Source organism: Coffea arabica, chromosome 6e (genome assembly GCF_036785885.1).
Source record: "Coffea arabica cultivar ET-39 chromosome 6e, Coffea Arabica ET-39 HiFi, whole genome shotgun sequence".
NCBI lineage: Eukaryota > Viridiplantae > Streptophyta > Magnoliopsida > Gentianales > Rubiaceae > Coffea > Coffea arabica.
Window position 1 is genome coordinate 23849544 of NC_092321.1, and position 20218 is coordinate 23869761.

The 20218-nt window shown below is 36.1% G+C and overlaps 4 protein-coding genes across 7 annotated transcripts; 2 read left to right on the top strand and 2 right to left on the bottom strand.

Moving 5' to 3' along the window:
- Window positions 1–176: 176 nt before the first annotated feature.
- LOC113695181 (cysteine proteinase inhibitor) lies at window positions 177–8310 on the bottom strand. 2 transcript variants are annotated; one of them, XM_072055659.1, is made up of 3 exons: window positions 7906–8310; window positions 7142–7388; window positions 177–544 (listed from the first exon to the last, which is right to left on the bottom strand). In XM_072055659.1, exons 1-2 carry the CDS (start codon window positions 8116–8118, stop codon window positions 7164–7166), a joined length of 438 nt encoding a protein of 145 aa, XP_071911760.1. In that variant the 5' UTR covers window positions 8119–8310; the 3' UTR covers window positions 177–544; window positions 7142–7163. The 2 variants fall into 2 exon arrangements, with proteins under 2 accessions (XP_071911760.1, XP_027069987.1); XM_027214186.2 differs by having other exon boundaries at window positions 7169–7388; window positions 7906–8306.
- On the bottom strand, window positions 463–5724 carry LOC140009590 (uncharacterized). Of its 3 annotated transcripts, none has more exons than XM_072055655.1 (3): window positions 5522–5724; window positions 4380–5177; window positions 463–4236 (listed from the first exon to the last, which is right to left on the bottom strand). In XM_072055655.1, exons 2-3 carry the CDS (start codon window positions 5157–5159, stop codon window positions 2557–2559), a joined length of 2460 nt encoding a protein of 819 aa, XP_071911756.1. In that variant the 5' UTR covers window positions 5160–5177; window positions 5522–5724; the 3' UTR covers window positions 463–2556. The 3 variants fall into 3 exon arrangements, with proteins under 3 accessions (XP_071911756.1, XP_071911757.1, XP_071911758.1); XM_072055656.1 differs by having other exon boundaries at window positions 5516–5724; XM_072055657.1 differs by lacking the exon at window positions 5522–5724 and having other exon boundaries at window positions 4380–4749; window positions 4893–5027.
- Window positions 8311–16304: 7994 nt separating the features above from the next.
- LOC140009806 (uncharacterized) lies at window positions 16305–16862 on the top strand. The gene is made up of 2 exons (XM_072056130.1): window positions 16305–16493; window positions 16590–16862. Exons 1-2 carry the CDS (start codon window positions 16305–16307, stop codon window positions 16860–16862), a joined length of 462 nt encoding a protein of 153 aa, XP_071912231.1.
- A 3-nt stretch (window positions 16863–16865) lies between these two features.
- On the top strand, window positions 16866–17372 carry LOC140009807 (uncharacterized). Its single transcript, XM_072056132.1, has one exon. It carries the CDS (start codon window positions 16866–16868, stop codon window positions 17370–17372), a length of 507 nt encoding a protein of 168 aa, XP_071912233.1.
- Window positions 17373–20218: the final 2846 nt, after the last annotated feature.

A 20218-nucleotide genomic window follows, 5' to 3' on the forward strand; every position in this document is an offset into this window, starting at 1 on the left:
TGCTTTACGGAAAGTAAAATTACTCCTCAGGAAGTCAGTTGCCTTTTGAAGGCAAAAGCACCTTTATCCCTTTCCGGTCTCTGATATACCAACTGGCCCGAAATCCCACCATATGTGCTAGCAAACTAATTTATTAGAATTAGAAACCAAACCCACATGGTGCTATACTGAAGCTATTCAGCTTAAATACAAGAGATTTACATTAAATCAACTGAGAAACATCATTCTCATACTACAGTATTATGCGTACACATACACAGTAAATATGTTGTGCCATATTCCTGCTAAACACAGATTTAACTGATCGCATATTCTAAAACTAGCAAGTTTTTTAGCTATCTTATTCTATATTATCATCCCTCAACAACTAACCATATTAGGCAGCATATATCAACATAACTATAAGTTGCAGAAATTTTGACACCATTAAACACTATAGGCTCCAAATTGAAGAAAATAAACTTTGCATCAACAGTTTGCAAGTTCTCTGATGCTCCTGTTGAAACACAGGACTCGATCAAACTTTATGGCTTTTTCAAATGACCTGAAAATATAAAGAAGCAACTAACGTCAAATTTAATCAGGACATTGGCATGTAAATCTTAACTAAGATAGAGGAGGAGGAACAAAAAAAAAAAAAGCATTATCACAACTATCAAGAGCAGTTCACATCGTAAGAGCTTAAAAGAATAATGAGAGGAATAAGTTGCAACCTTGGCCTTAGCTAAAAGATTGCTACATGTCATATGGTATTAATGACATGTAAGAGCTTGAAAGTATTAGGCAACTACATCATGGCCTCGAGGAAAAAAGTGCTGCATCTAATATACTCCAGCATCATATATTGGCAATCTCTGCCATCTCATCTGAGGTTATCCATAGAACAGAAAAGCTTATCGAAGTTTTAATGTTATTTACCCCCACCTCCTCCTTTTATCCCAATTGATCTGATACACATTAAGAAATGCACATACTATCAAGAGGCCAAAGCTTATATCAGTATATAATGCCGTGGTAGAATGCATTGGTTTCAGAGGTCATCCAAAATAAGAAAGTCCAATATAAACTACACCTCAAAACAATGTTCACCACCAGTTCTGCTTGGGCTGGTGACTAGGCTGGGAAGAAACCATAACTTGTAGCTGCTACAGCCCAAACCTCATATGTGTTTTAGGAAAAATAAAAAAAAGGGGTTCTATGCACTTGATACTATGTATAAGCAGGTGGGACCTAACTACGTAATAATAGTTCCTAAGCTATCATAGATAATTGTTTAAGGCCCAATATACTGACAAGTTCTAAGCTATCACAAAAGAATTGCTGCAGCTCCTTGTAAAATTACAAATGAATTCTAAAACTGGATTTAGCACAGACCTGCTAATATGCTTAAAGGAAACCATTTAAAAGATGGTACATTACACTTCTGTGAGGAAGGGAGCCAAAGGCCAAATGAACTAGGAAAATATGTTTGTTGAAAAGGCTACACGATGATGGCATGATTAACAAGCTGTCTTATCTGAATGCTTAAAATGCCCCTAACAAACTCATGTTCAAAAAGAGCATTATAAGAAACAGCATCAAGCTGTTTACTTATCCAAAGACAAAAGCATGGAACCCTCCAGTGAAGGAAGCATACATAAGTTAGGCAATTAAGTTTTGAATAACATAGATTCATCTCATCTGAATGCTTCAACAATTTGAAATCTAAACGTAGCTACAATGGAAAGGGTGTAAAAGTTGCTTACAGCCGTAATCAGGGAATACATAACAACCAAAATCATACTCAGGAAATTGCCCAATATTCAAAGGAACCAACTAAATGCCTTTTTCTTTTTCTTCCTTAAACTTGCTCCATTTATTTTCCTTCTCTCCTCAAATCACCAAATCTTTTTATGGAGTACAATATAAAATATTATCAACCGCGAAACGAACTTAGCATCCAACTAAAGCATAGTAGCTTAATGCTGAGACAAGAATCTGGTCCTATTGAGTCCACCACATCGTCCTAGTAGTTCTTTACCCAAATCATCCCATTGATTTTCCACTTACCCATATACAAAAAATCAAGAGGTCATTATATATTGCTCAGCAAATAAAGTTAAATGGATAATGTAACATGATCCAGTTAAACAATCTAAGACACCAAAGTATTAACTTAATACATGACCATGTTAAAGAACAACTCTCAGAGCAGTGACGGAGCCAGGATTTTTTTGTTGGGGGGGCCAAAATTTTTTCCTAATAAAATTATTTTAATATATTATGTTCAAAATAATTTTCTTCTATTTAAATATATGACATCTAATAATATCAAATATTAAATTTAATTATAAAGATATATCTATTCATAAATATGTGGTACAATCATAACAAAAATTAACAAAAAAAACCTTTGATTAAATATCTTATAACATTACAAACCATCCAATTTGCACATCATGAAAAAATGCTCTCCAATATGTCACCTATGCAATAGATATATATATAACCATGTAATATAAATGTAACTATTTTCAATTGAAAAAGATAAAAATTATATTAACATACTTTGAAATTTCAACATCTTTTCTTACAAGTAAATTGAGCTCTACGTTCTTTCATAGAACTAAATTCATCTATGATTGAATCACTGCTAAATTTTTCAGCAACTTCCTTTTCTATATACACAGTTAAACAATCATTCAAGAAATTATCTTCCATCTTGTTTCGGAGCTTTGTCTTGATTATTTTCATAATTGAAAATGCCCGCTCTGTAGTTGCAGTTGATACAGGAAGAGTAAGAACAAGTCTAATCAATCTGTCAATAAGAGGATACATCACTGATTTTCTTGTCTTCACCAAGCCTTGACATAACTCATGAATACCAGATAATTCTTGCAATTCAGGATGATTTGGAATGTCAAGCTCAAAATGTTGAAGTTCTATTCTTAGACGTACTAGTTCTTGCTCCATAAAATCATTCGGATAGAACTTCTCTGCAAGTTTACAAATATCATCAATCTTGAACAGCATAAATCCATTTCTAGGATCTAAAGCAGTGCTCAAAACAAGCAATTCCACGGTATGATCATTAAACCTGCTATGTAACTCTTGCAATTGATAATCAATTGTTGCAATAAATATATCCACTCGATAATAATGCTCCACACTAATCTCATCATGATGACCACGAGATCTACCACGTCTTGCAATATATTGAGCATTCATATCCGGGATATCAATTTGATGTTGCTCACAAAATAATTTAACTTTCACCAAGAAATCATTCCATCCCGAATCTCGAAAATTCTTCAGTAGCTTTGTTGTGCTTGAGACAAGATGCATTCCATTCAAAATATCTTGAGATTTACGTTGCAATGCCATACAAAGATGATGAGTGATTTCCATAATGTCTTTCATAAGATGCAATGTGAAAACAAATCCAAAGGATAACAACTGATTCAAAGCAAAATTAGCATCTCCACGTTGAGAGTATGAACCTCCATCTGCTGCAATGTTACTTAAAACCACACAAGTAGCATTGAACATTTTCAGTAAACTAGAAATAGAATCCAAATGAGAACCCCAACGAGTATCTCCAGCTCGTTTTAAAGTGCCAATTTGATTAAGCCCCCTTCCAGTTTCAAGTTCACCATTAGCAATCTTAGTAGCAATTTCAATTGCTTGAGCCTCCTTTAATTCATCATTACGTTTGCTAGATGCAGTAACAATGTTGATAATGAAAACTAAATTGGAGAAGAATTGGTGAACAGAAGCTACTTCTCTAGAAGCTGCAACTAAAGCAAGTTGAAGCCTATGGGCCAAACAATGAATGTAATAGGCATATGGACATTCATGGCAAATTAAAGCTTGCAAGCCATTCCATTCACCTCTCATATTACTAGCTCCATCATACCCTTGTCCACGGATGTTATGAATGGCCAAATTATGTTGAGAGAGAGTAGAAAAAATAGCTTCCTTCAAAGTTAAAGCCATAGTATCACGGACATGAATAACACCAAAAAATCGTTCACAAATGCATCCTTCCTTATCTACATATCTCAAAACAAGAGCCATTTGCTCTCTTTTGGACTCATCACGAGCTTCATCAACTATAATGCAAAATTTTGAATTTCCAATCTCTTGGCAAATTTCTTTTCTAACCTTATTGGAAAATATATAAAGAATCTCCTTTTGAATTTCAGGAGATGTATAGGAGGCATTGGATGGAGCATTTTCTTGAACAACACTTGCAACCTATCCATTAATAGAGCATAATTATAATTTTATAAAGATAATAACTAAATGGAAGCATATTATGAATTAAAAAGATTTCTTTCAAGCATGCATATTATATAAATTCAAGAAAGAATGCAAAGCTGGAAGAAAATCACTCTTACCTTATCATTATAAGAAGCCAACAACTTAATAAGTTGATGAAAGTTTCCACGATTAAGAGATTTTTCACTCTCATCTCGTCCTCGAAAGGCACAACCTTGAAATGCAAGCCATCGAACTACATCAATTGAAACTTGAAGCCTTAATCGATTAATCTCAACTTGCTCAAAACTTTGTTTCTCAATGAAAGTTCCAATGTGTTGAGAAGCATTCATCAAATCATTGCAGGCTTTTACAGCAATTCTATGAAATGAGTTAGGATTTTTCCCCACATGTCGTAAGAAAGCACAATTATCTCCATTATTGACCTTCTTCCAATTCTTAAAGCCACCAAGAACAAATGCACTTAATTCAACTCGTCCATTCGGCTTACTAAATAGATAGCATGAAAGACAAAAAGTAGCATCAATTGATGGAGAATATTCAAGCCAAGATGGAAACAATTCAAACCAAGAGCTACAAAAATGACGAGCATGTTTCTTTGAACCACTTGAAGGGTAATTTTCATGCTTAACTTGATATGGCCCCCAATTGATATAAGCTCGACGAATTTCATCTTGTTGATTAAGAGGATAGCTCCATATAGGTGGACGTTTTCCGGGATCACGCTCCAAAGAAGCAATATCAATCTTTTCAAGTTCAACTCTTTGAATTTTTTTGGGAGGTTCAACAACCAAACTCTCACTAAGAATAGATGATGGAGTAGCATCACTCTCCTTGTGCTTTTGATCTTCAATAATTTTTCTTTTAAAAAATGCATCAATTGTTGTTGACTTAACCATGGAGAATAAATTTCAAACCTGAATTTAATTCACACTTCATAAGTTATATACAACTCTAGCAAATTATCATAATAAATTATACGTATGCCAAATTAATATTATATATGCATTATATTAGTATTTCTTTGAACCACAAATAGAGTATGGAACCACAATTTTAAATGATACACACTTATTAAACAATAAAATACTTTATACATGTCAAATTATATTTCTTGAGAAAAATATACTACCAATATAGTATAATATCACAATTTTGATACTAGAAATGTATTTTACAGGAGCATAAGATAATTGGAAAGAGGAAAAGATTAAATTTCATAATAAATTAATTATAAAAGGAAAAGGTTTAGTACAGGCACCAGAGAATGGAGCCAGCCACTTCACTTCAAGTTATTGGATTCTACTTTCTAGCACCAAGTGACCAAGCCACGGAAGCCACCAATGACCAAACGGTCCAAACCAATCATGGTGTGAATCACCCTTGAATTTTGATGAATCTTCTTTGAATCTTTGTTGTATTCTTCTCCAGACTCCAGTTCTCCTGTCTTCTTGCTCTTTTCACTTTACTTTTGTGTCTACCCACAATCAAGTGCCACCGTGAAAGAAAGAAAGAAATGAAAAGTCACCCTCTGACCCACACTTCCTTTTTGATCCGCATATCAGAAAAGTGGGCAAATAGCTTCCTTTGTAAGCTTTTCTTAGAATACTAAAGATAAAATAATTTTTTTTAAATCTTTTATCCATTGGGCTAAGTTATATATAGTTGTATATGGGCCAATAAAATAATTATTTTTGTTTTAGCCCATTAACAATTATGAATTGGGTCATGATATAAACTCTCATAATATAAACTAAAATTGTAAAAATTTAGGGGGGGCCAATTTTATTTTACACACAAATTTACATATTATGAATTAAAATTTTCAAAACTTAGGGGGGGCCATGGCCCCCCTCTGCCCCCCCTTGGCTCCGTCATTGTCTCAGAGAATTTATATAAACTGTGAATAGTGGTCAAGAACTTATTTTAGGCCTTGGGTCGCAAGTAAAACAGACCAAAAACATATGTCACAGTGAATGATTAAGTTCCAACATCTATGTGGAAGGATGTATCAAAAACAAAAACATTTACAGAATCAAACTAAAAAGCATTAGGACCTCATAAGTGATGAAAAGCAGCTTGGTAATTGACCAATGAAATAGCGTCAATTGGACAAATAAGAACATTACAATATTATTTACATTGTATATAATGTGGAATTAGTGGGCTTCACAATCTTATTTGGAGCATCTTCATTGGCCAATGACCAACTGCTAGGCTTGCCAAGTAGTAGGTCCGCCCACAATAAAATTTCCAAGTATTATTCACTTGATGAGAACTTTTACTAAGAAGATATTTCCAAGAAAAGGTGCTGAGCACGAAAAAGCTTCATTTTGGACAAGTCCACTTCAGTGCAATAGTCAACTGTAACTTTTTAAGAAGGAACTCAACACATCAGAAGTAATTGAATATCTTGGTTACTATGCAGTTATTCAACACATTGTAACCTAGAAAACAAGACAAGAACCATCTTGATGATACTTTTGATGACATGATTCTCTTCAAGTTTGTGATACAGAGGCGAAATTAGATAGAACATGGCTATATCCTATTCCGCATCAACATGTCCAAACTCATAGTCATGTAAAGAATTCTTGGTTTAGATTGTTTAAAGGTCAACAACATGCAGCTAACAACCATCTCAAACAATTCACATTCTTTTCTTGCCCAATTCCCCAATCTCAAATTCAAACAACTACTCACTAGATAGTTTAATCTTCCACAACCAGGTTCAACATAAATTACCTAATCTTATCTCAATCTTAAGATCTCCTACAAGAACTTTGAGTGATGAAAATTAAAACAAAATGAATCTTCAGCGAGAATTTATATGATCAGAAAAAGCTCCAAGATATGCTATTTGAGGTTAATGTTTGCTCACAAGTTTAATTTAAGAAACATATCTAACCTTGGTTAAGACCAAGGTCCGAAGTAGTGAATGAAGGGATGTCTCTAGTGTGCCTAAATTCCTCCAATTTCTTGAAGTTCATCCACGGCTTCACCCAAACTTTTGCTTCATATATCTGTTTCTTCCCAGCATCAATTGCCTCCAGAGTAAGATGATACAACTTACCAGCAACCACCTGTTCTTTGGCTTTGATCACCCTTCCAAACTCAAGAAGCGCGTTCTATGTCCAGAAAAAGGAAATACAGTAAATTACATATAATCCAAATTCCAAAAACAGTAGCTGAAGAAAGGACATTAACAAACGCTGTCCAGGAATTGTTTCCACATTAATTCATTCTTCTTTTTTCTTCTTCTCTTGTTTTTTTTTTTTTTTTAAATATAAAAGCTCATCAACATGCATCCGTTATTTTAGAAAAATCTGCAATATTAACCTCAGAAGACAACCATCTAAAACTTACATAAATTTATTTTCCCTGAAACCATCAACTAAGGGTTTCTTTCATCAAAAAAATTGGGAAATCCCTAGCTAATCATTCCCTAAAGCCACATAATTTAACAGAAAAAATGCACACCCAAAAAACCCTTAAAAAGAATTTGAACTCCGGGATTCCCACCTCTTCTAATCGAATTAAAAATCAATAATCAAGATTTTTTTTCCAAAATAAGAAAAAGGGCCAGTAAACAAATAGCCAAATCAAGAACCAAGAGAAAGAAAACAGCGATTAATGAATACAGACCTCTTTCTTGTTGTGTTCTTGAACAGCAAAACGACCAATGCTTTCAATTTCTCCATTGTTCTGATCTCCTCGGTAGCCATGGCTTCCCCCAAGAACACTTCCACTCTCCTTCATCTTTATGAACCCTTTTTCCTCACACGATTCAGAAATCACAGAGACCGCGCCGAAAAGACAAAGAAAGCAAAGAAGACTAGTACCAGTGCTGATCTTCATAGTTATAGCTTTGATTTGAACTATTTCTGCGATTCCTTGGTTTTAATTTAAGGCTGTTTTTGGGTTTCTAGCGGAATCCGATGCATTTATTCTCGTTTTTGCTTTGCGGGTAAGAAATTTTGGTGCGAAAGTTTGTTGGATGACGTAACCTTTTCGGGTATTCGCCGTGGGACGAGACACGTGCAATGATCTGCTGGAACTGGTCGGTTTGACCCGGTTATGCGATGATTAATATATTTTTTTTATTAGAATAATGTTTTATGGGTGCCCATAACATTAATTAGGAAAAGTAAATAAATATAAGTAAAAATAGATAAATTAAATAGAAAATGTATATAAATGTACAAGAGGGTAATAATTATTAGTATGTGTGCATATATCGTAAGTTAGTTGAATTTTAAGTATATAAATGAAAAGCCAATAAGCATCTGTTAGAAAAAATCTTTTTATTATTTACGCTATTACTTCCTCATCCTTCTTATTGAGAAATTAATTTGGGAGTATGATATCTACAAGGAAAGATAAAATCTAGTTAACGGGAACTTTTTTGATCCCGTTTAAGGATCATTTCAACTTGTACATCTCGATAAAAATAATAATGGTTTGAATTTTAAATCTTTAAAATTGTTGGAACTTAAGGGCCAATAACACTTTTTTTTCCTATCTAATTTTAAAATTAACTTAGGAGTATGACATTCAATAAGAACTGTAGAATCTCCTTAAAAATAATCCAATAAGATCGTAAAGTTCTTCAATGTTCTTTCAACAATATGACATGGATCAAAGGAGACTATTGGACTTGCCTTGTAGTTAGTTCACCATGAGCTAAAATTTCATTTATAGCATTTCTCAAAAAAATAAATACGAGCTTGTGACTTGTGCATTCCTATTTTTCCAGATTTACTAATTTAGTCACCCTGAAAAATCCCGATTGGTTTTATTGGTTTTGTGTGAATTCATTTAGGTGGATTTTTGATGGACATAGGCCCTAATTCTTCACCGAAATTCCCAGCTGTGTTTGGACTGGGGAACCTGAGTGGATTTAGATTTAAAACCCTTTACCAAATTCCCTTATATGTTTGAATGAAGTAAAAGAGATGGGTTTGAAATGCATCATTTAATGGAAGGATTAGTCTGGCTATAACTAATGAATTTTAAAGAATAAATATTGCATGCACCGTTAGTTTATACACTATGATGGTTAGATGAATCCAACATATGTAAAATTTTGATTTAATTTATCATCTTAGCTAAGCCATAGCTAATTTCATAATGCACGTGATACTTGCTTTTACCAGTGCACCAACCATACCTATAACTATCATTCACCTATATTTCATGATGAAGAAACTAGTTATAGATTCATTAAATTCTATGAAATTATAAGGTTAAAATGATAAAGGTAATTCCCTACTTTCGTGAGAATAGTCTCTATATTCAACACTTCCATGAACTAGTATAATATCATAATTTTCATTGATGATACAACACCTTTAGAACTATAATTTATGTATCTATTGCACATATACATTTAAATGGACTATAAATTCAAATTGTAAATTGTGCACATATTTGTATTTTCTCATGGACTTGATTTAAAATATTGCTTTAAATAAGAACTTCTAACCAATCTTGCTTTAAATATATTACTATTTTCATCAAGCAACTTTACATTTCCTATCCACATATTGATGCCAATCTAATAACAATCTATCTTTAATTTATCTTTGTTAATCTGGGCAACTTGATGCACAGAGTCGGCCATAGAAATTAGTTTACTATAAATTTACATTTGAAGCAGAGACAACTAAATTTTGCTTCTTGTATATCAACAGTTTACAATCTTTAGTCTCCTTATAATACTTTTACTTTTGTATACAATTTTACAAATTTATCACTCTTATTTTTAAACAAAATTTTCCTTAAGAAAGTTTACAACAATTATGAAGTAGCTACTATATTGCTCATATTCATTATATATTCATTTTGACCAATGGAAATTTTATTCTTGACTCAATATTTTTTGGTTTCATAAACATATATTAGTTTTATTTTTTGTCATTTAGTGCCTTTTGACTAATGAATTAATATCACTCGTCAAATATATCCATAGGAATACATATAATAATTAATGTCCATATATATTTTACTGTGTTTTTTTTAAGTGGGAGGTTTTGAATCTATAACCTCCCATTTATATTCTCTCCCACCTTATCATTCAACCAAATCCTTTGCCCCATTTTACTGTGTTGTTTATTTGTAGTTCAATGTAAATTTTCTCTTTTTTATTTTTATTTTTTCCTACTAAGGGAGGAGTGGGACTTAAGAAGCAGGGAGGGAACGGGGAGATTTACAATGTAAATTTTCTGGTTACTTTTTAGAAGATATAAACTTTTCGGTATATCAAGTGTACGGGTTTTATAATATATACCACATGAATCAATCAATCAAGCATCTTAATTAATATGCTTTGCAACAAAACACAATGATGGAACCAAAGATTTGAATTGTTAAAAGAATCCTTGTTGCAAATTGTGGGGTGCAATTGCAATATAAATTTATCGTAACTATTCAAAAATTTGGTATATTTTGACAATAAATGGTATCATCATTATCAATCAAGGAATGGATTTTATACCTTAACTTTGAGTCAAAAATGTTCTTGGACTTTAGATCAAGCCAATCCCTTTTGTCAAAAAGTCAATATCCACTAATTTGGTTCTTACGGGATTTTTCATCTTCTTTTGGGGGGATTGGTACTTGTGGTTGTAGACAAAGATAATTTATTTAATTTATTTAGTCAAGATTTATTTAAATTAAATTGATCTTGATTAAATTAAGTTAAATGATAAAAGTTCATTATGTTTTGAACTTGCAAATTGGGCCAGTATTATATGGGCTATTAAATCAAATTAAATTTGTAATGTCCATTTAAGTTGAAGTGAATTAATTGATTTATTAATTCACAATTGACTATTTGAGTTGGCCCATTATTTAAGCCCAGGTTAAATGGATTTCTTGAGTAACAAGTGATCCAAAATACAGGAAGATTCTGAGAGTTTTCTTCAAGACCTAGCCTACATATTTTGGCTATAAATATAGGTCTTCCCTCAAGGCAAAGACATGAAAAAAATCCCTAACATTCGAAGAAACTCTGTCAAATTCTCTCAAGAGCTTTCTTCCTCAAATCCAAGTCCAAGTCAAGTCAAACAAATCCTCTTGCTATCGGTGTTGAAGACTTGAAGTTTCAAGTGTTTGACGCCGTCATCAAATCAATCGTTTTCTACGCAGAAATTGTAGGAAACACCCGTTCGATTGAAGAACAAGTCTTTTTGACCCTTCAATTGAAACTATTCGAATAAAAGAATCAGGAGATTAAATTCTTTGATTTAAGAATTTTCAGAGATTGTAACCCGCTTATTATTTGATTTAATAAATTTGATATTTGTGCAAGTTTTCTTGTCTTTTATTTCAGGCAACAAAATTTGTGCTTACAAATTTCTGGCACGCCCAGTGGGACCATCTCTGCCTCTCATCTCTTTTCTTCCAACAACTTACCAGTTTCAAAATTCAATGGAGTTCAAGAAGGTGAACTTTTCTCTTAAAGGCTTAGTGGCCGATGTCTCAACAATTCAAGAGACGCAGTATACTGCACATCTGACAAGGAGCAAGGCCAAGAAGTTAGCAGAAAGGGCTAAGGCGAACGTTTTGACTGAAGAAACAAATCTCAAGATGCTTCCCAACAAGAAAGGAGCCCATGATGAATCCATTGATAGCCCAAGTGATTCGGCTGCCTCTGTGGTGATGCCCGTCATGATGACCAATACCACAACTGTGGAAGACCAGATCTCGAATCTAGCCAAAATTGTCGAAGGGCTAGTAGTGCATGCGCAAAGTCAGGATGCCAAGATAGTCAAATTAATGGATATGATGGAAAATATAGGCGAAAATAGCCTTAGTATGTCCAAACAGAAATTCAAAGTGCAAGATGAAGGAGACTTGTCATCAAGGGAGAAGGAGAAAGAGGATGCGAAATCACAAGCCGCGAAGGAATTTTCAATCTCCCCTAATGGCACCATTCATGTTGACAATCTGAAGGAATTTATCGAAGGTACAATCAAGGATAAGATGGGTGGAAGCGCCAAGTCATATAGCGGTTACACTAAACCTTACACTGCTAGAGTGGAAGGTTTGAAGATGCCTGTGGGATATCAACCTCTAAAATTTCAACAATTTGATGGCAAGGGTAACCCTAAACAACATATTGCACACTTCGTGGAAACCTGCAACAATGCGGGCACTGATGGTGACTTGCTCGTTAAGCAATTTGTTCGCTCTTTGAAGGGTAATGCCTTTGATTGGTATACAGATCTGGAGTCTGGAACCATTGACAGTTGGGAGCAGTTAGAGCATGAATTTCTTAGTCGCTTCTATAGCACAAAGAGAACTGTCAGCATGACTAAACTCTTTAATACACGTCAATGGAAGAGTGAACCTGCCATTGATTTTATCGACTGTTGGAGGAATCTGAGCTTAAATTGCAAAGATCGAATTTCTGAATCTTCCGCGATCGAGATGTGTATTCAAGGTATGCACTGGGGACTCAGATACATCTTACAAGGTGTACAACTAGAAACGTTTGATGAATTGTCCACAAAAGCCCATAAGTTAGAAATTAATCTTGATGGACAAGAACCGCCAGTTCCTGACCCTCACAAGGCTAAGGAGAGACAAGAAGCGAGGAAAGGGGCAAGCCACCAATCAAAAATGAAAGGAAGGAGACTATGGCCACAAGTATAACACCTTTTAAGGTTGTTCCCAAAACTGCTAGGGGAGAAAACAGGAAGAGCAATGCACATCAAGAGCAAGGAAAGAGGAAGCCGACTCTCAAGGAGATGCAAGACAAAGAGTACCCTTTTCTTGATTCTGATGTCCCTGGTATGTTTGACGATCTGTTAAATATAAACTTGATCACGCTTCCTGAGATGAAGCGACCTGATGAGGCCAGGAACACTGACGATCCAAACTACTGTAAGTATCACCGATTGGTTGGGCATCCCATTCAAAAATGCTTTGTCTTCAAAGACAAAGTAATGGAGTTGGCAAGACAAGGGAAAATTCTCCTTGAAGAAGACAAGGCGAGTGTGAATCAAACGTCCATTGGTTCCCTGCAGTCCATGGAGGATAAAAGGGACATGGTACCTGTATTGCCGACAATTCAATTTGAATCACTTGACCCTATAGAAATCAAACAAGAAAGTGCTCCTTTAACTCTTCAGGAACATGCATATGAAGATGAAAAGGGGCTACAACCTGATGTGGATGATGAAAGATGGACTCTAGTCACTTGAAGGAGGCAGAAATCTTGTCCATCTAGTAAGGCGAGCAAGGTCTTAACAAGAAGTATGATGATTTGGAAGGGAAAAGAGAAAGACGTAAAGAAAAATAATGACTGTCGTAATCTTCAAGGAGGTCGAATCTTCAAGCAAAAGTCGCGAACTCCTATCACTTTAAAAGAATTCTTGCCAAAAGAATTCCTTGATGTTGATGTGGTCGCGAGTCACACAACGCGAGTAGATCATATCGAAGAACAAAAGAATAATACTCGTGAATCTCTCTGTGAGATAACCCGTATGCCTATCGGCAATGAAGAAGGTCGTGTGTCTACCGGCAATGAAGAGGTGAACGTCACAAGTATCACTTTTACTAGTGAAGACTTGTTGCTTGGGTCAACACCGCATAACCGCCCTCTGTTTGTGACTGGTTATGCAAATGAGCAAAAAGTGAATAGAATGTTGATAGATAGAAGTTCCGCAGTCAATATTCTCCCTTTAAAAACTCTGAAGGAGCTTGGTATTCCGGTTGATGAACTCTCCAATAGCCGACTGATGATTCAAGGCTTCAATCAAGGAGGGCAAAGAGCTCTTGGATCACTAAATTTGGAGGTAGTCATTGATGACATGACGTCCAGAGCACTGTTGTATGTGATAGATGCTAAAATAGCATACAATGTACTGTTGGGAAGGCCCTGGATTCATGAAAATGAAGTTGTACCTTCAACCCTTCATCAATGTTTTAAATACTCCCGAAATGGAGTGATAAGAAGTGTGAAAGTCGATGACAATCCTTTCACTGAGGCGGAAGCGTATATCGCTGATGCCAAATTTTACGTCAAAAGGCACATTGCGAAGGATAGATCTGAGCAACCTCTATCTGGGGATAAAATCCAGAACCCCGAATCTCCAAATGCAAAATGGGTGAAAGTGATGATTTCGAAATAAAAAGAGGAAGTTCATGAAGAAACTGATGTTTCATTGCCAAGCAATGAATCAGTTGTCTTTCGTTGCCCTCCCAAATCAAGAATAGAATAGGGACAGTCACCTGCAATTCAGCATGAAACTCTAAAAGATTTGACTCTTTCGGTAGCTCATCTTGATACAAAAAAGGCGTCATCTTCTCAACTTAAAAGGTCTAACTTTTTAAGCAAAGAATCTGAAATTGAACAAAACACCATACCAAAGTCAAGAACCAAAGAAGGTTTTGATGCTATCGCTTATAAGCTTCTCGCTAAAGCTGGATATGATCTCAAAGAATCTGCGGTGTTAAATATTCCATCCTGTCAATCTACTGGTGACATGATTCATGGGTTGAATCCTACCCAAAAGATGTTGAAGGAAAAGGGATACGCTGTCGAAAATCTCAAATTTGACCTTGGCTACTCCTCTCCTACACCAATTCGCATCAAGATCAATAAAGTTAGTAGCCCATATATTACTGTGGAGGATGAGTCTTCTCAAATAGTTGATAAATTCCAAACCTTTCACGAAAAGGAGAATAAAACTCCACGGGTGTCTGTTTTTAAGAGATTAGGACCACAAAGAAGACAAAAACTTCAAAACTCTCATAAGAGTAAAGGAAAAATGACAAAGTCATTGCAAAATCTTCAAGAACCTTCTGATTGTCCCCATAAATTTGGTAGCATCATTCTTTCGAGAATGAGAAGATGCACAGACCTTGTAATAAAGTGTGAGACTGAATTGAGGGTCAGGGAGCATACCGTGGTGTACACAAGACAAAAAGAGGATGATGAAGAGAGTGTTGCCTCATGCAATCATATAACCATAATTGACGGTGACTCTCCTGAAGAAGAAGAAGATGCTGAAGACGCTCCACCTGAATTTGAGGAAGGTGTTAAGGCCACTGTGGATGATCTAAAAGAGATCAATCTTGGTACTTCAGAGGACCCGTGTCCAATATATGTAAGTGTTTCACTGAATCCTGACGAAGAGAAGGCATATGTTGATCTCTTGCAAGAGTATCGAGATGTTTTTGCCTAGACTTATAAAGAAATGCCGGGTTTAGACCCAAAAGTGGCCGTCCACCATTTGGCTGTTAAAAAGGGAGTTCGGCTAGTGAAGCAAGCACAACGGCGATTTAGACCCGATTTGATTCCGTTGATCGAAACTGAAGTCAATAAGCTTATTGAAGTCGGGTTTATTCGTGAAGTTAAATATCCCACATGAATTTCGATTATCGTGCCCGTGCGAAAGAAGAATGGACAAATCCGCATCTGCGTCTAGTTCAGGGATCTTAACAATGCTTGTCCTAAAGATGACTTTCCTTTACCGATCACTGAGCTCATGATTGATGCAACTACTGGGCATGAAGTTCTATCGTTTATGGATGGCTCTTCTGGATATAATCAAATTCTATTGGCATCTGAGGATGAGGAGCTCACTGCATTTCGTACTCCTAAGAATATTTATTGTTATAAAGTAATGCCCTTTGGTCTAAAAAATGCTGGAGCCACATATCAAAGAGCAATGCAAAGTATCTTTGATGACATGCTTCATAAAAATATCGAGTGTTATGTGGATGATTTAGTTGTTAAATCGAAGAAATGGAGTAATCACTTGGAGGACTTGAGACAAGTATTTGATCGGTTGAGAAGGTATCAACTCAAAATGAACCCTCTCAAGTGTGCATTTGGAGTCACATCGGAGAAATTTCTTGGTTTTGTGGTTCGCCATCGAGGTATTGAAATTGATCAGGCCAAAATTGATGCTATATTGAGGATGCCTGAACCTCGTGACATTCATTAATTGAAAAGTCTTCCAGGGCGATTAGGTTATCTGCGGAGATTTATCTCAAATTTAGCAGGAAGGTGTCAACCATTTAGTCGCTTGATGAAGAAAGATGTGCCATTTCAATGGGATGAGGCATGTAGTAATGCATTCAATAGCATTAAGTCTTATCTTATGAAAGCACCTGTTTTGGCTGCACCTATACATGGAAAGCCGTTACTTATTTATATTGCTGCCCAGGAACGCTCAGTGGGGGCATTGCTTGCACAAGAAATTAATGAAGGAAAAGAAGTTGCCCTTTATTATTTAAGCAGAATGATGACCCCCAACGAACTAAACTATTCACCGATTGAAAAGTTGTGTCTAGCTCTTATTTTTGCAATATAGAAGTTAAAACACTACTTTCAAGCACATAGCGTGAGGCTCATTTCCAAGGCGAATCCCATAAAATATGTGATGAGCAGACCAGTACTATCCGACCGTCTAGCAAGATGGTATCTTCAACTACAGCAGTTTGAAATTATTTATGTGCCTCAAAAGGAAGTGAAAGGACAAGTTCTGACAGATTTTCTTGCTGATCACCCAATACCTGCTAAATGGGAGTTAAGTGATGACCTACCAGATGAGGATGTACTTCTTGTTGAGATTCGCCCACCATAGAAGATGTATTTTGATGGTGCAGCTCATCGTCATGGGGCTGGAGCGGGGATTATATTTGTGACTCCTGATGGAGGGATATTGTTATACTCTTTTACTCTAAGTCAACATTGTTCAAACAATGTCGCTGAGTACCAAACTCTCATACTCGGACTTGAAATAGCTGTTGACATGAAACAGTTGGACATTCAAATCTATAGTGACTCTCAATTAGTGATTAACCAACTCTTGAAAAGTTATGAAGTCAAAAAGTCCGAGTTAATTCCGTATCACAAATATACAATGCAACTAATGAGGCGGCTTGGAGGTGCAAGTATTAAGCATGTTCCTAGAAGGAAAAATAAGCAAGTTGATGCATTAGCTGCGCTAGACTCTTCACTTACCATGTCGAATCATGAGATACAAATCCGTGTATGCCAAAAGTGGGTAGTTCCATCACTAATTGATGATGACGATATTGAAGGAGGCGACGCTCATATGGTCTCAACCTATGAAATTGATAAAGAAGATTGAAGACAACCCCTCGTTGATTATCTCAAGTATCAAAAACTACCTGAGGAGCAATGTAGGAGAACTGACATCCGTCGCCGTGCCCCTCGTTTTATCTTGTATAAAGATATGCTGTACCGAAAATCATTTGAAGATGTACTGTTGCGCTGTTTGAGCGAAGACGAGGCATATCGAGCGATACACGAGGCACATTCTGGAATATGTGGAGCTCATCAATCTGGTCCCAAGTTACATTTTTGGATTAAAAGAATGGGCTACTATTGGCCTGCTATGGTCAAAGATTGCATAAAATATGCTCAAATATGTCAAGCTTGCCAGTTTCATGCAAATTACATTCATCAACCACCTGAGCCGTTACACTCGACCGTTGCTTCTTGGCCTTTTGATGCTTGTGGTCTTGATGTTGTGGGGCCATTACCAAAGTCGTCCGGTCAACATTTATATATATTGGCTGCGACCGACTACTTTTCTAAATGGGTTGAAACCATACCGCTCAAGCAAGTTAGAAAGGAAGATGTGGTGAACTTCATTCGCGTGAATATTATTTACCGTTATGGAGTTCCCCGATACATTATCACTGATAATGGAAAAGCCTTCTCAAATAACTTGATGGATAAGATGTGTGAAAAATTTCATTTCAAGCAACGTAAGTCCTCCATGTATAATGCCCCCGCCAATGGCCTTGCCGAGGCATTCAACAAAACTTTATGTAATTTGTTGAAGAAAGTGGTGGCTAAATCAAAGAATGATTGGCACAAAAGGATAGGCGAAACTCTTTGGACTTATCGCACCACATATCGAACTCCAACCAAGCCACACCATCTGCTTTAGTCTATGGTGTAGAAGCTGTCCTGTCCCTTGAGCAACAAATTCCTTCTTTGAGAATTGCTATCCAAGAAGGGCTCACGGAGGAAGAGAATGTTCGCCTGCGCCTTGAAGAATTGGAAGCTTTAGATGAAAAGAGATTAGAGACCCAACAAAATCTGGAATGCTATCAAGCCCGTCTCTCTAGAGCTTTTAATAAGAAAGTTCGGCGCCGCTCCTTTCAAGTCGAGGATATGGTACTCGCCTTTCGAAAGCCAATAGTTATGACTCATCGCACTAAAAATAAATTCGTCTCCAAATGGGATGGGCCATATGTTGTTCGAGAAGTCTACACGAATGGCGCGTACAAACTGGTGGACAAAGATGGCGTAAAAGTTGGTCCTATAAATGGGAAATTCATGAAGTTATACATGCTATAGAAAAAAAAATAAAACACTCCATGACGCATGAGTCTAAACTGCATGTTGCTCCAGACCCGTAGAGCTAAAACTGTGGACAACAACCACCAATAGTGTAGCACGTGGTTAAATTGCTGAAACACTCCAGCAAATCTAAGGTGGTAAACAAATGGATACTTCTGACCCGCAAGAGTTTAAACTGTGAACGGTAGGAACTACGTGTGACTTGATTCCCTTTTGGGATATGTAGGCAGCTTAGAGGACAATTTCTAAGTTCAGTTACAATCATATAAAACTAAATCCTTTGTCCGGATGATTCTTTTGTTGCAAAAAAAAAAAAAAGCGGTTCTCTTTAGGACATTTCAAGTTATTTTGTGACATATACTTGAAAGTGTATTATTCAGATTACCAAATTATTTGGATAATTATCTTTTTAAGTGTGATCAAAATTATACAAAGATGAAATTGTTCATACTACGGTTGATAGTCTGAAATGGTGGCTATCGAAAAAGTAGGTAAAGACGAGGACGTCTGCAAGAATGTGATGAAAAGGAAAAAAATCAAGTTTCATTATAAAGTGCTTGTGCTCATAGCTACACGCTTTAAGCAATTAACAAAAGATGAAATTTGAAATAAAGTAAAAGATTACAACTATTTCTTGAATTCAAATGACGACAGCTCCTTTCGGTTGTTTTCAAGTAGTGCTTGTATCTTGTCCAAAGTTTAACTCTCCTCAGCAAGTAGGGACGGGAAATTCTCAATCTTTCGAACTTCATTTTGTAACTCGATCATCACGCCTTGCACTCGGGTAAGCTCATTTTGCTCTTCTCGTAGCAGTGAAAGCTTCTCTTTTCTGTGAGTATCCAAGAATTCAAGTCGTTTTCTCAACTCTACTTTCTCGCGATCAATCTCCTTAACTTTCAACATGTGCGTTGAGATCTTTTCCGTTTGTTGTTTCTCCTTACTCTGAGCATTTCTAAGATGTTGGGTGGCCGTAGAGAGCAACTCATCTATGATTCAGCTGAAATTTTATTTGAGAGAGAAGATTTCACTGCGACGTAACGAGCTGCATTTGCAAAGAAAGCCTTCAAAAGGCCTTGCAAATTTGAAATATCCGTGGCATTGAAACTTTGCATTTCCTCCATGATTTCGCTTGCTTTCATTTCAAGAGTAGGTATGCGCTCCAAGGTTGTTTGAGATATCATCACCCTCAAATTATTCCACAACATTTGGATATAGTCTCGACGGCATGTTGAGATCACACTTTGGGGGCAAAATTCAGACACTTGAGGTGCCCTTGGCCATGATGGTGGATCGAAAACTTTGAGTTTCTTCTTGGCCGATGGAGTCATATGGTCCGCCTTCTGTGGCGTGATTTGCTGAATCATATTTCCATCCTCTACTGTCTTTTTGAAATTCTCACTAGCACCCATTTGTTGGGTAGAACTGACCACTTGTTTGGCCAAAATTTCAAATGCAGTAGGTCCCTCAACTGATGCTTGGCTTGGTTCTCCATCATCAATGAAGATCAAATCTTGATCATCCAACTGTAGGGAAAATGTTATGAGACAAATCATGAATATGAAATTGACAAGCAAATTTCAAATGCTAAATTAAAGAAGGCAA